The 14,540-nt window shown below is 40.0% G+C and overlaps 1 protein-coding gene across 1 annotated transcript in view; it reads right to left on the bottom strand.

Moving 5' to 3' along the window:
• The window catches only part of Pcyt1b (phosphate cytidylyltransferase 1B, choline), a 96,089-nt gene extending 82,672 nt beyond the window's left edge, over nucleotides 1–13,417 (bottom strand). Inside the window, exon 1 of the mRNA XM_052170100.1 lies at nucleotides 13,360–13,417. Within this exon, the coding sequence (XP_052026060.1) occupies nucleotides 13,360–13,386 (27 nt within the window). The 5' untranslated portion in view covers nucleotides 13,387–13,417. The remainder of the gene's footprint in view (nucleotides 1–13,359) is intronic.
• Nucleotides 13,418–14,540: the final 1,123 nt, after the last annotated feature.

Genomic DNA, 14,540 nt, shown 5'->3' with positions numbered 1-14,540 from the left:
AGCCAGGACTACACAGAGAAACCCTGTCTCAAAAAACCAAGAGAGAGAGAGAGAGAGAGAGAGAGAGAGAGAGAGAGAGAGAGAGAGAGAGAGAGAGGCAACCACAGCTACTTTGTGCTTCTGTTCATCTATAAAGTAGTCTTCCAAGGAAATAGAACCTGACTCTGACCACACCTCTTGATCTCAGAGCAATTTACAGGAAACACAGAGGAGATAAACAAGTACGTTAACCCCACAGGGATGCAATCAACGAAGTCCAGGTTGTAGAAAATTCCACAGCATAAGCTTTGCTTCTTAGGGCCAAACAATTGTAAGAAATCTATTGATTACATAAAGCTTATAAGGTAGCAGTCAATGTAGAGTACAGTCTTAGTATTTCAAATTCAAAACACTAAAAAAAAAGATAACATTTATGTAACAACTAGAAATTGAACTAATTTTTGGGTGATATGAAGACATTGTTAATTTTTTAGGTATAGCAATGACATTATATTATTTATGTTTTCAAAAGATTATTTTAGAAATATATACTAAAGTGTTTGCCCCTGTATGTTTGGATGTGAAAAGTGGATTACATTCTAGATCAGTGACTTTCAGTTGGGTGAAATTTTGCCCCTAGAAAATTTTAATGATGTCTATAGACATTTTTGTCAACTTGGAGGATGATGCTACAGGTTTCTAGTGGGTAAAGCTATGGATGCTACTGGATACCCTAGAATTTCCTATGCCATGAAGACCTTGGATTGCCCAGTGGCTTGAGGTACAGGAGAAGGCCTTGTGATCTTCCTAGCTGCCTCCCTCTGGGCTCCTTATCCTCTTTAAACCATCTGCTGTCACAAGGTGGTTTCTAATCACCTCCTCCCTTCTTTTGGGTACTGGACCTTCTGTTTTGTCTCAGTATAGAGCTGCAAAAGTTTCAATCTTCATTGGGTTTCTCTCTGATGGGAGTCAAGTCACCTGGCCCATTTCATTTCTTTTTTTTTCCAGCAGGAGACAGGGCTATGGAAGTTAGGGACAGAAGCCATTGTTTCTTTTGCTATATAAGTGAAACAATTTGAATCTAAAAGTGACTCTTTGTACTGTTACCATTAGTATCAGGTTGACCTTGGCTTAGCTTTTCTGGTGTTCATTTGCATGACAATGATCCCACCCATGATGTAAATGTTGAGGTTGAGAATATCCAGAATGAGCAGGGTGGGCTATGACTTGATCCTGTTGAAGCAAGTTGAGGAGCATGTGAACATTATAAATGGGAATATACAGCTTTATCTAAACGCATATACATTTGCTATTTTTCTTGAACAAAAATATTTTTTAAAAAGATAAATAATTGGGCAGGAGAAATGGCGAAGCAGTTACAAGCACTGTCTGCTCTTCCAGAGGACCCTGATTTGGTTCCCAGCACCCACATGGCAGTGTAAAATTGCTTGTAACACCAGTTCCAGGAGATCCAATGTACCCTTCTGTCCTTTGCAGGCACCAGGCCATGGTGTGTGTGTGTGTGTGTGTGTGTGTGTGTGTGATCAATCACATCCACATAAAGTAAAAATAAATCTCACAAAAGATAAATACTGGTCCCTTTGCTTTAGTTGGTACTGCATTCTAAATGCATACAATATGTATATACACACCAAAAAAAAAAAAAAGCTGCTGCAAAGGTACACCAAGTTCCAAAATTTGTGTTCTTGAGCACATCTCTTAACCTTTGTAAGTCTGTTTCCTTAAAATAAAATGAAGTTAAGAATACCTCTGAGAGGCTTGTGGTGATTACTAATAAGCTGAGTGCTCACTAGAGTGTTTTAAATGGCTACCTTACAAGATCTTCTGTTCTTTCTGCCTGATGTTTCTCAGTAAAGAAGTGCAAAGACTTATTTCTTTGTTGTCTGGACCCAGTCTATTTTTTTATTCAAATAATCCCATGAGAGGTCTAGATGACCCTCGTATAAAATGGTTTGTTTCCAGACTCCAGAACATTCTCCTAGAAAGCCCCAGGGGATGGAGAGTGGGAAGGAAGGTAGTATTTATTTCAGTGGGTGATACATTGATAATTTTAGTCTAGAACGGACATTTAAAATTTTCAGGAGTCAGCTGTGATTGTCACAACTAGGTGGAGAGGAATACTACTAGTAGTTGATGGTTAGAAGCAACCCACCATGCTCACAGGTCAGTCTCTGCAATACAAAATTATCTTAGCCTCATGTATCAGTTGCAGCAACAGTAAGAAACTCTGGGTTAAGGTAACCAAAGTTCTTTGATGAAGCTTTTCCTTAGTAATTAACTTTGTCTTTGTTCTTCTTACAGAACAGGAGCAGGTTATTAGAGGCGTGCTCAGGAGAAATCATTCAAAATGTGATTAACTTAGCTTGGTGGCCTAGAATTGTTATTCATTTCTTTATGAGAAAAAAAAAAGCTGAGTAGTGTTCTGATTTTGCCTTTGAGTTTCAAATGCTAAATTCCAAACTCACACTGTTTCTTAATTAACAGACTGTGAAGGTGGGGCATCTCTTCATTAACTAGTGGAAAAGACGTTCCTTCTTCTGACAGCTCGGTAGACCGTTGCTTTGTTAATTGAAAGACCCGGGATGAACAAGGGTTATATTTCTTTTATTTAAATAACCTATCTTAGCCAGGTATAGTGGTACATACTTATAATCCTAGCATTCAAGAGGCTGAGTCAGGAGGCTTGCTATTAGTTTAAGGCCAGCCTGGGATATAGAACAAGAAATTGTCTTTGAAAAAAAAAGTAATCTCCATTTAGATGCTGGCTGCTTACCAGATAGCTATTAAATAGAAACTATTATGTATTATTTATCCTCCACCCCTGTTATAAAGTCAGGAAACTTTGAGTTGAGTTCTATAATGATATGTGCTCAAAAGAAAAGAGATTAAATATCTATCTAGTTAACTCACAAACAGTGCGGATTTAAACATCAACTGTGTCTTTAAATATGTGCCTCTGCATCTGCTAAGTATCTATCACAAAGTATATATAGGTCCTAGGTATGCAGTAGATCTGAGGAGTAGCAGTCAGACACAAACACACTCCTGTCTAGTTATTAGTCTTTTAACAGTATATATCTGAAGAAGAACAATGTTCCCATAAGTAACTGCCATGTTACTTAACTGCCAACTTAACCATTCTGTGAAACTAAGCAATGATGTTGGTCATTTCTTTCAGGAGTCCCAAGAGCTCTCTGAAGGTTTCCAGCTAATAGATAAGCTGTTCAAGATCACTAGGTACTTTTGCTTTAACTGAGCTTCCCTTAAAGCCTGTTTATGCCCACTGTACTTACAATTGTGCTTAGAGTCTAGTTAACTATTGCACAACCAGTCCATTATGGTAGGACACTGAGCTTTTGGGAGGCTGAACATTTATTTGCCAGGCTAAGGCAGGAAGATATGCAGTTTGAGACCTGTCTGGGTTACAGAGACATTGTCACTTTTTTTTAAAGCAAATCTCTTGTTTTCTAGTGTCTTTTTTTTTCTTGCCTTTTTTTTTTTTTTTTTTGGCTTTCTTTTTTCTTTTCTTTTTCTGTTTTTTCCGAAACAGGGTTTCTCTGTGTAGCCCTGGCTGTCCTGGAACTCACTCTGTAGACCAGGCTGGCCTCAAACTCAGAAATCTGCCTGCCTCTGCCTCCCAAGTGCTGGGATTAAAGGCGTGCACCTCCACTGCCCATCTTTTTCTTGCTTTTACTTAATAAATCTACATTTATTCTGCAAAAAATGCAAAAAAGTTATCTTAAATTAAATTGGTAAGTTATAGTTATATGACCCTGAAAATTGCCATTGAATGGCTTGATGAGGCCAAGACAACTGTAAAAGTCAGGGAAGAAAATTCAAAAGTTTTATCTAGTGATTCTGTACTCAGGATATTTTGGAAGTATCTTAAGCTATCATTACAGTTAGAATAAAACAAAACCAGAAACTGTAGACAATGTATGTGTGCTTGCCTAATGAAAATAAGACAAAGCAGAACACTGATCACTGCCCCAGTCAATGCATGTGCAAATCAACAATACCTTTTCTATTTCAATAAATGATTAATATATGTTCTTATGGTTTTCAAAATGAGGCTCCATTATAACCATTTTAATTTTCAATGAACTGAAATATTATATTTCCTCGTACAGGGTAAGAAGACATCTACAGTATTGCCTAGTGATTACAACTCTCTCCAACTTTGTACAATGGAAAAAACCCTACTAAACTTGGGTGGATATCATCAATGAATGATTTGTGTAATAGTTTTAAGAAAGTCCTTCAAGCTTGGTATGATGGTGCATGCACCCTAGAATTTGGGATGTTGAAACTGGAGGACCGAAAGTTTGAGATACACCTAAGCCACCTAACAATGTTAATGTAATCTATCCAAACCAAACCAAACCAACCCCCCCAAAAAACCCTTTAGTTGTCACTTTAGACAAAAGTGTAGCTTTTGTCTAAAAGTGTATGTGTGTGTGTGTGTGTGTGTGTGTGTGTACAAATCTTATTCCTTTCTCTCAGAGGCTGGTCTAGCTCCCACCCTCTGGGAAAACTGAGTAGGAGTTGTAAAACCATGAGTCTTCCCTCTGTGGTAGCCATAAGCTTTCAGACATTATACTTCTATGGCAAGTTGTAGACGTACAGGATTTGAGGAGAGCCTTGTAAACAACAATCCCAGCATCTTTGTCATTGGTGCTAATGTTAATGTCAATCAAGTCAGAGGTTGAGACATGGTTCAATGTCAAGTAGACCAACTTCAACCTCTGACAAATTCTTTTTCATAAATGATCTAGAGATGACTCTAGTAAACTTCAGAGTCTTTGTGGCAAGAAAAAAATATCCAGGATAAATAGCAATTTAGAGTTCTTTTATTTATTCAATAAAAATTGCAGCTGGGCAGTGATGACACTGACACGTGCCTTTAATTCCAGGGCTCAGAAAGCAGAGTCAGATAAATCTCTGTGAGTTCAAGGCCACCCTGGTCTACAGAGTGAGTTCCATGGCAGCCAGAGCTGTTTCACAGAGAAACCCTGTCTTGAAAACAAAACAAAAATAACTAAATAAATAAATAATAATTTAAAAAATGTTAAGTATTACTAGGAGCCATGATTCCAGATGAAAGTCTCCACTTTCAATTATATGTAGAACAAACACATAGGGATTGATTTGGGGTTTAGAGATACATAACTCAATGGTAGATAGAATGGTTGAAGGCCCCAAGTTCAATCTCTATAATCTTTCCCCATCAAGCCATTCAATGGCAATTTTCAGGGTCATATAACTATAACTTACCAATTTAGTTTAAGATAACTCTTTTTTGCATTTTTTGCAGAATAAATGTAGATTTATTAAGTAAAAGCAAGAAAAAGCCAGGTGGTGGAGGTGCACGCCTTTAATCCCAGCACTTAGGAGGCAGAGGCAGGCAGATTTCTGAGTTCAAGGCCAGCTTGATCTATAGAGTGAGTTCCAGGACAGGGAGGGCTACAGAGAAACCCTGTCTCGGAAAAAAAAAAGAAAAGAAAAAAGAAAAGCCAAAAAGAAGCAAGAAAAAAAAAAGACACTAGAAAACAAGGGATTTGCATTAAAAAAAAAAGTGACAATGTCCCTGTAACCCAGACAGGTCTCAAACTGCAGATCTTCCTGCCTTAGCCTGGCAAATGCTCAGCCTCCCAAAAGCTCAGTAAATACGGTTTAAAAAAAAACAACCTCTAATCATACTGCTTTTTATTTTATTTTTAATTTTCAACAGAAATTATTTAATTCTTTAATTATTATTTTTTAAATTATTTAAATTCTCACATAAAATGGGAGAATAAATTATTTTTAATTATTTAAATTCTCCCATATTATGTCTTTTCATTTGTGTTGTGCATGTATGCGTATGTATGCATGTATGTATGCATGTATGTATGCATGTATGTATGCATGTATGTTATACAGAGGCCAGAGAAAGATATAAGGTGGTATCTTCTTCTATTGCTCTCTACCTTATTCCCCTCCCCTCCCTGCACTGAACCTGAAGTTCACCATTTTGCCAGGCTAATTGGCCAGCAATCTCCTGGGATTTGAGATTAAGTCCATTGCTTTCTTAGCAAGTTTTTTTTTTAATCCACTGAGGCATTTTTCTAGCCTGTTCTTTATTGATGACTTCAATAAATGTTACTAAAAAAATCAGATTTGAAATACATTTTTCTTTATTCCAGACCATGCTTGGCAATTTTTGGAGTTCCTTCCGTACTTGTATGTGTCTATGCATGTAGAGCACATGAGTCTGTCTTTTTGTATGAATACACACATGTGAGAAAAAGTTTGTCATTTGTAGAAAAACAAAGACAACTATTTTTTGCCATAGTTTTGAGACAAGCTCTTGCTGCTGCTACACAGGCTGGTCTTAAACTCCCGTCAGTCCTCCAGCTCATGGCAATACTTCTGCCTCAGTCTCTCAAGTACTGGGATTATAGGCATGCTACATCATGCTTGGCTCAAAGAACTTTAAGCTGCTCTAATACCCAAGGCAAGATTGAATTAAAAATAAAACATAGTTTCACAGTTTAAGGCCTTGTTATTAAAATGAAACAAAATTAATTTTATGCCAATTTTGCTGCTTTCTTTATCTTTTGATGTTTTAGAGCTAGCTCCAGGCCTTTCAGAAAAGAAAAACAAAATGAAAGAAATAATAAGCCTCTCCTCTCCCCAACCCCCCTCAGCTCTCAATGTCAGGAAACACTGAAAACCCCCATTTGGTCATAAGGCTAGAACCCCTGTTCCATGGCTGTCTTAGTCAGGGTTTCTATTCCTGCACAAACATCATGACCAAGAAGCAAGTTGAGAAAATGCCCCGCAGCTCAATCTCATGGAGGCACTTCCCCAACTGAAGCTCCTTTCTCTGTGATAACTCCAGTCTGTGTCAAGTTGACACACAAAACCAGCCAGTACAATTGACCCCTTGTCAACTTGACACATAAACACATCACTATTAAGCCTCAACCCTTACTTTCTTATTCATCCCCAAGATCTAAATTACTTTAAAAGTACCACAGTCTTTACATATTAAAAGTTCAATCACTTTGAAATGTCCAATATCTTTAAAATTCAAAGTATTTTAAAAGTTCAGTCTCTTAACTGTGGGCTCCACTAAAATACTTTCTTCCATCATGAGGGAAACATATCAGGGCACAGTCACAACCAAAAGCAAAACTCAAACTCCAATGATTCAATGTCTGGGATCCAACTCACGATCTTCCGGGCTCCTCCAAGGGCGTGGATCACTTCTCCAGCTCTGCCCTTTGTAGCACACAGCTTGCCTTCTAGTCTCCAGCTGCCTGTATTCCACTGCTGCTGCTGTTCTTGGTGGTCATCGCATGATACTGGCATCTCCAAAACACTGCTATCTTCCACTGTGATTAGGCTTCACCAATAGCCTCTCATAGGCTCTCTTCATGGTGACAAGCCTCTGCTCCTATGTATGACCCCTTCAAGTCCTGGGCCATCAATTGCAACTGAGGCTGCACCTTCACCAATGGCCTTCTGTGGCCTCTCACTGTGCCAAGAGCCTCAGCTGCTCTTCATGACCCCTTCATGCCTTTAAAACAAGAACCATCTGGGTGACTCTTATACAGTACCAAGTCCAGCCACAGCACAAAATACAACTGTGGCTATCTCTAGAACACAGCCTCTGTGCTCTCAGAAAGCACTTCCCAGAAGATTTCACCTCAATGATGCTGGTCTCTTCTTAATCACCACTAATTTCTTAGCTCTAGCTAACCAGCATCAATAGTCCCAGTAACACAAAGGTTTGCTTTAGTGGTTCTGATATCTTGTTACTCACAGATGATTCTTCAGCCCCAGCTAACCAAAACCACAGAATCTTCACAATCAAAACATGGCCCTGATAAGAGTCTTTAATCTTCCATCTGAAATTTCACAAGTCAGGCCTCCATCTTCTGCAATGTTCTCAACATTATCTTCCAAGCTCCTACAGAACATTCCACAGAGCTCTTAACACTGAATGGATCATCTAGCCCAAAGTTCCAAAGTCCTTCCACAGTCCTCCCCAAAACATGGTCAGGTTGTCACAGGAATATCCCACTACGCTGGTACCAATTTGTCTTAGTCAGGATTTCTATTCCTGCACAAACATCATGACCAAGAAGCAAGTTGGGGAGGAAAGGGTTTATTGAGCTTACAGTTCCACGTTGCTGTTCATCACTAAAGGAAGTCAGGACTGGAACTCAAGCAGGTCAGGAATCAGGAGCTGATGCAGAGGCCATGGAGAGATGTTCCTTACTGCCTTGCTTCCCCTGGCTTGCTCAGCCTGCTCTCTTATAGAACCCAAGAACACCAGCCCAGGGATGGTACCACCCACAAGGGGAGCTCCCCACTTGATCACTAATTGAGAAAATGCCCCACAGTTGGATCTCATGGAGGCACTTCCCCAACTGAAGCTCTTTTCTCTGTGATAACTCCAGCCTGTGTCAAGTTGACACACAAAACTAGCCAGTACAATGTCTTTGGCCTGATCACTCAAGGGAGTCTTTAGAGAATTTGGACTCACTAAGGTTTGCCTTAGGGAATCACAGTGGGTGAGGTACAGTGAAGTTACTACACTCCATAGAGAGTCAGTTTCTGGTCCACAAGTCAATATTCCGAGGAAGAAGTAGCATCCAGGCACTCTATGGCAGTGATCCTCTATCTGCTAATAATTGAGATAGGAGGCTGTGTGACCCTTAGAATAGTCTACCATAGTGTCCAAAAGACACATGACTGTTTTGAGTTAGCAGAAGGGTGTGGAAATACATACTGCTCCAGTAATGTAAGGTTTGTGTATAGCCAGGTGGTGTGGCCCACACCTTTAATTCCAGCACTTGGGAGGCAGAGGCAGGCGGATTTCTGAGTTCAAGGCCAGTCTGGTCTACAGAGTGAGTTCCAGGACAGCCAGGGCTGTACAGAGAAACCCTGTCTCAAAAAAAAAAAAAGGTTGGTGTACAGGGATTACAGAAAGATGGGGAGAAAGAAGGCCCAATGGCCCAATGATACATTAGAATAAAAAATTAATACCTAGGGATGGGGAGATGGCTCAGTGGTTAAGAACACTGACTATTCTTCCAGAGGTCCCGAGTTCAATTCCCAGCAACCACATGGTGGCTCACAACCATCTGTATGGTGTGACACCCTCTTCTGGTGTGTCTGAAGATGGTGACGGTGTACTCACATAAGATAAATAAAATCTTTAGAAGAAAAAAAGTTAATAACTACTTTCCTTTTATACAACTTGATTTGTTTTTGAGACAAGGTCTCACTATGTAGCCCTGGCTGGAATTAGAATTCCTTATGTAGACCAGGCTAACCTTGAACTTACAGGGATCTACCTGCCTCCCAAAAGTGCTGGAATTTAGGCTTGTGTCTCTACACCTGACTTTTCCCTTAGGTAGCTTTAAAAAATATTCAGTCACCTAAAAGTTCTAAATCTGGCAGATTGTAAAAAGTTTAATGGCTTTCAGATAAAGCATACATATTTGGTACACATTAAATTGTTTCTATTAATTTTTCCTGTCTCACTTTATGGACTGTGAGCTATATAGTTTCTCTAGGAAAAAGGAAGAAACAACAGATAATATTCTTTGAGGTTGAGGAGTTAGTTTCATAGGAGAGTAGGGGTGCATGGAGGACATGCTCAATGTGTATTATATATTTACATGAATATGTCCTTACAATGAATAATATATGCCAAGAAATATATGCCTTTGGTTTGATCCTTAACACGCACGCATACGCGCGAGAGCTAAGAACTAAGTGCTACTTTCTGAACAAACCATCTTGAAGTTCTTTATTCTCTGCTATCCAGTTCTTCCTTCTAAAGGAGTCAGCCAATTTACTTTTCAAATCACACCCCCTTCTTGCCCAAATGCCCAGAAGTTAGTTCTTTCTCATAACTTAGGAAGGTCTTATCCTGCTACAAAGACTGGTACCAAAAAAGAAGCAAACACGAGGTAGTTTTCCATTTGATTCATAGATTCTGTTTGGAAAATCAGAGTTCACCTGAGAAAGTGGAATCTTGAAAGACCTGTCCGGGCCGGGCAGTGGTGGCGCACGCCTGTAATCCCAGCACTTGGGAGGCAGAGGCAGGTGGATTACTGAGTTCGAGGCCAGCCTGGTCTACAGTTCCAGGACAGCCAGGACTACACAGAGAAACCCTGACTCAAAAAACCATAAAAAAAAAAAAAAGAAAGACCTGTCCGTCAATTAACAAGCTGTTATCTAACCCCTGTGCTGAGAAAGGTTGTATGCTGGAGCCGTAGGAGCACCCTTAAGGTTTTGGAAGTCATTCTTGAACTGGTCAAAATATCAGTGCAAAAGTATGTTTTGCTACCAACTTACTGTATGTTTCAAGTGAAGAGACCAAAATCAGTAGCATAAGATGATCTACATGGAATTTAGAAACAGCAAAAGGGTGACTAGAAATAAGTAGGCTACCCACATTATTCTCTACAAGGGCACCTTAGGGGATCCCTATTTTAATGAATAAATAAAAATGATGTGTAATTATGATATCAATTGCTTGCAAGTAAGTGAGTGCTTCTGGAGTTATTTGATGATGCTTAAAAATCTTTGGTCTCTGAAGTGCATTTAACAGTCTCCTTGACTTATCTATATTATTAATTTGCAGATCAAAGTTAACTTGGCACTATGCAAATGAGGAGACTTCAAATGAATGAGATTTTAATGTAAATTTTAGAATTCATATTACTTGTAACAGAACTGCATCATATTTTCAGAACATGGCTCAACATACCTAAAAGAAATATAGTGTTTAAAGCCTTACTAGTTAATAGAACTTTCTATGATTATGGGGTGTTCTATAATTGCACTGTTTAAATAAAGGTAGTCTCATGAGCTATATGTAAGCTACTGAGCACTTGAGGTATGAATAGTGAAGCTGAGAAATTGAATTTTAGTTTATATTTCATTGTAATTATTTTAAATTTATTTATTTATTCATTCATTCATTCATTCATTCATTCATTTTAGTTTTTTTTTTTGAGGCAGGGTTTCTCTGTGTAGCTCTGGCTGTCCTGGAACTCACTCAAGACCAGGCTGGCCTTGAACTCAGAAATCCACATGCCTCTGCCTCCCAAGTGCTGGGATTGAAGGTGTGTACCACTACAGCCCTGCAGATTTAAATAGCTATAATTGGATGGCTTAGGTGTTAAGAGTCAGCATTTGGTCTTGCAGAAAGTTCAGTTCCCAGTACCTATATGGTGGCTCACAACCATCTTCCAGGGGAGCTGATGCCTGTTCTGACCTCTGTGGGGTCCTGCATAGATGTGATGTACATACATATATACATAAGTATGTACATATGCACATAAAATTAAATAAATTTAAATAATTTTGTGTAGGTTCCTTGCTTGATAGAATAGTCTTTTGTTTGCTTGGTTTTTGGTTTTTCTGAGACAGAGTTTCTCTGTGTGGCCCTGGCTGTCCTGAAACTCACTTTGTAGACTAGGCTGGCCTCAAACTCAGAGATCTGCCTATCCCTGCTTCCTGAGTGCTGGGATTGAAGGAGTGCACCACTTCCACCTGACCTTTCAGAAATGGATCCTAGGATTCAGTTCTTCCTTTACTGTATTGGACAATTTACACAACTTCTAGGAGCTTCAGTTTTCTCACTTAAAAGTGAGGATTAGCCAGGCGGTGGTGGTGCACGCCTGTAATCCCAGCACTCTGGGAGGCAGAGGCAGGTGAATTTCTGAGTTCGAGGCCAGCCTGGTCTACAGAGCGAGTTCCAGGACAGCCAGGGCTACACAGAGAAACCCTGTCTCCCAAAACCAAATCCAAAAAACCAAAAAAAAAAAAAGTGAGGATTATAAATAATATATACCTCAGAAATGGGGTAAAATCCCCTGTGTTGAGGCATACATGTAGTCCCAGCCCTTGGGAAGTAGAGACAAGGGAATTATGAGTTTGAGGCTATCTAGGTTACACAGTGAAATTCAGCTCAACTTGAGTTAATGTAAGACTTCTCAAAAAAAAAACACAATCTTCTTGCTGACGAGGAGGGTGACTTTGCAGGCAGACCAGCAGTCTCAACTAACCCAGACCCCTGAGATCTCTCAGACACTGAACCAACCAACCAGGCAGTGTACACCAATAGGGAGGTCTGGCAATGCGGGGGTGGGGGGGGAAGTAATGGGGGGATAGAGGTAGTAGAGACATCCTCTTGTAGACAGGGTGGAGAAGGAATAAGATGAGGAACTGTGGGAGGGCAGGCTAGGAAGCAGGTAAAATAAATAAATAAATAAATAAAATTAAAAAAATCACAATCTTATATTTCCACTAGAAAAAAGCTAGCACCTTACACGATAATGAGGATTTTGTTAAACTATTTTTCCAATATCCCCAGGTTTTCTAGGCATTCTTTTTTGCCTTGAACTGCCTATATTTCCTCATACTTTCTAAAAAAAATTATAATTTTTTAAAATTAATGAATTAATTGTATCTCAAATGCTGCCTCCTCCCATGGAGCTCCTCCCCCATTCCCCTCCCTGGCTCTTCTCTGAGATAGCAGCCCTGCCATATCCTCCCACTCTGGGGCATCAACTAGGTGCGTCCTCTCCCACTGAGGTCAGACAAAACAACTCTCTGCTTGCTACATATGTGCATGCAGTGGCTCTGGGGGAGGCTCAGACCAGCTCTTTGGTTGGTGATTCAGTCTCTGTAATCTGTATTTTGGGCTTGAATTTTGGGATTGGACTCAGAACCTTACTTATGTATGTTAAGTAGTATACACTCCACACTCAGCTATAAGCCCAGTTCCCAACTTTGATTTTTCTTTTTTGTTTATTTTTTGTTTTGTTTTGTTTTGTTTTTTGTTTGGTTTTTCGAGACAGGGTTTCTCTGCGTAGCCCTGGCTGTCCTGGAACTCACTCTGTAGACCAGGCTGGCTTCGAACTCAGAAATCTGCCTGCCTCTGCCTCCCAAGTGCTGGGATTAAAGGTGTGTACATCCACTGCCCCACCCACCTTTGATTTTTTTAATGAGATTTCCTTGAACCTATAATCCTCCTGCTTCAGTCCCCTAAATTCTGGGGTTAACAGTATGAGCCACCACCATTACAATCTCATTGAGCAGTTCTAGAAAACAAGTTTGCTCATGTTGTCTAAATCCATCCAAGGACCTTACAAAACATTCTGAGGAAAGAGAAACAAACATTAGACACATTGTTTCTCCTTTTAAAAAATTACTTCAGGATGGAAAGGCTATTACTTTAATTTTCAGTGTGACTGTGACACATGTCTGCCACACTCTCACACATAGGAATTTATTTTTCCACCAGTTTTGATATTAAAGGAGCAGAAACAAAGAAGAAAGCATTACCTTTCGTGGCAATTTGTCCTTGTCCATGGTGCATTTCTGGTGTACCACTAGGTTCGTTCCCAACTTTCTTCCATCTCTAAGGTCTTCTTCCTTTACAAGTTCTTTTGAGTCACAGGGAGAAGTTTTGTAGCTCTAGATGTATGGGAGAGACACTGGGTTTAAAAAGGTCAAGGCAGCTTGATATACCCAGCGCTGACAGATAAGGTCCAAAGGACTAGGAGTGTCTGGTTTATTGGATAAGCAGAGAGTCAAGCTGTCCAATTCCTTTGCTTTATTTGATTTGCTACAAGTGTCCTCTTGTCCCCTCTGGGCTGTTGTTCATTGACAGTTGCTGTGCTCTGTCCACTGAGATGGCTGTTGTGTGGGGACAGGCAGGTTGTGGTGAAAGCTGAAGTTGTGAAAAAGGCCATTGTTTGATCTACCCTGTCCCTCCCTGGAGCTATGGCAACAAATTCCGTTGGTGAATTAACTATGTCATTGTGTGCTGGCTCGACTGATTATGCTCCTGGAATGACAAACATTTTCTTTTTTGTTTCTCAAAGATTAAAAGGAACCAAAAACCTTAAAGTGTGGATACACAACTCAGCAAGAACTTTCTTTAAATAGGAAAATACAGGTGAAAAAAAATAAAGCATTTACATATATATTTAATTGACTCTGATAATCATTTTATTTTTTGTAAGGCGTGATATCCTTACCAGTGATGTGTTTATAAAAGGATAAAGAGAAAGAGTGTATGTTCTACCGCAGTGTGGGGGAAGGGGGTGCCTCAGTGGGCCCATGCCGAGGCATCCCTTCCCCCTGAGGGACCAGACACAGGACAGTATAGTATAGAATAGAGTTTATTCAGGGCATGGGGAGGGGAGTTAAAGGGGTAGTAGAGGCAGAGAAAGGCAGAGAGAAGGAGCAAGTAGAGAAACGAGGCTGGCCATGACCACCTGGAGAGAAAGGGGGAAGGAAATGGGTATTGAGGAGAGCCCAAGAGGACAAGAGGCAAGAGAGAGACAAGAGAGAGAGGAGGAGCAAGAAGTCCCTTTTATAGTGGGCTAGGCCAGGTAACTGTGGGGTGGAGCTTAGACAGAATGCTAACAACCAGCATAGAAGTAAGCACTGTTGATAATGAGTTTGTGCATTTTAGCAATGTGAAATGTTCCTAATTTGTGCTAAGGTAATGCCCTGCC

This window comes from Apodemus sylvaticus, chromosome X, assembly GCF_947179515.1.
Source record: "Apodemus sylvaticus chromosome X, mApoSyl1.1, whole genome shotgun sequence".
NCBI classification, from domain to species: Eukaryota; Metazoa; Chordata; class Mammalia; order Rodentia; family Muridae; genus Apodemus; species Apodemus sylvaticus.
Note: the sequence above shows the minus strand (reverse complement) of the source record. Positions and strands in the feature narration are given on the sequence as shown.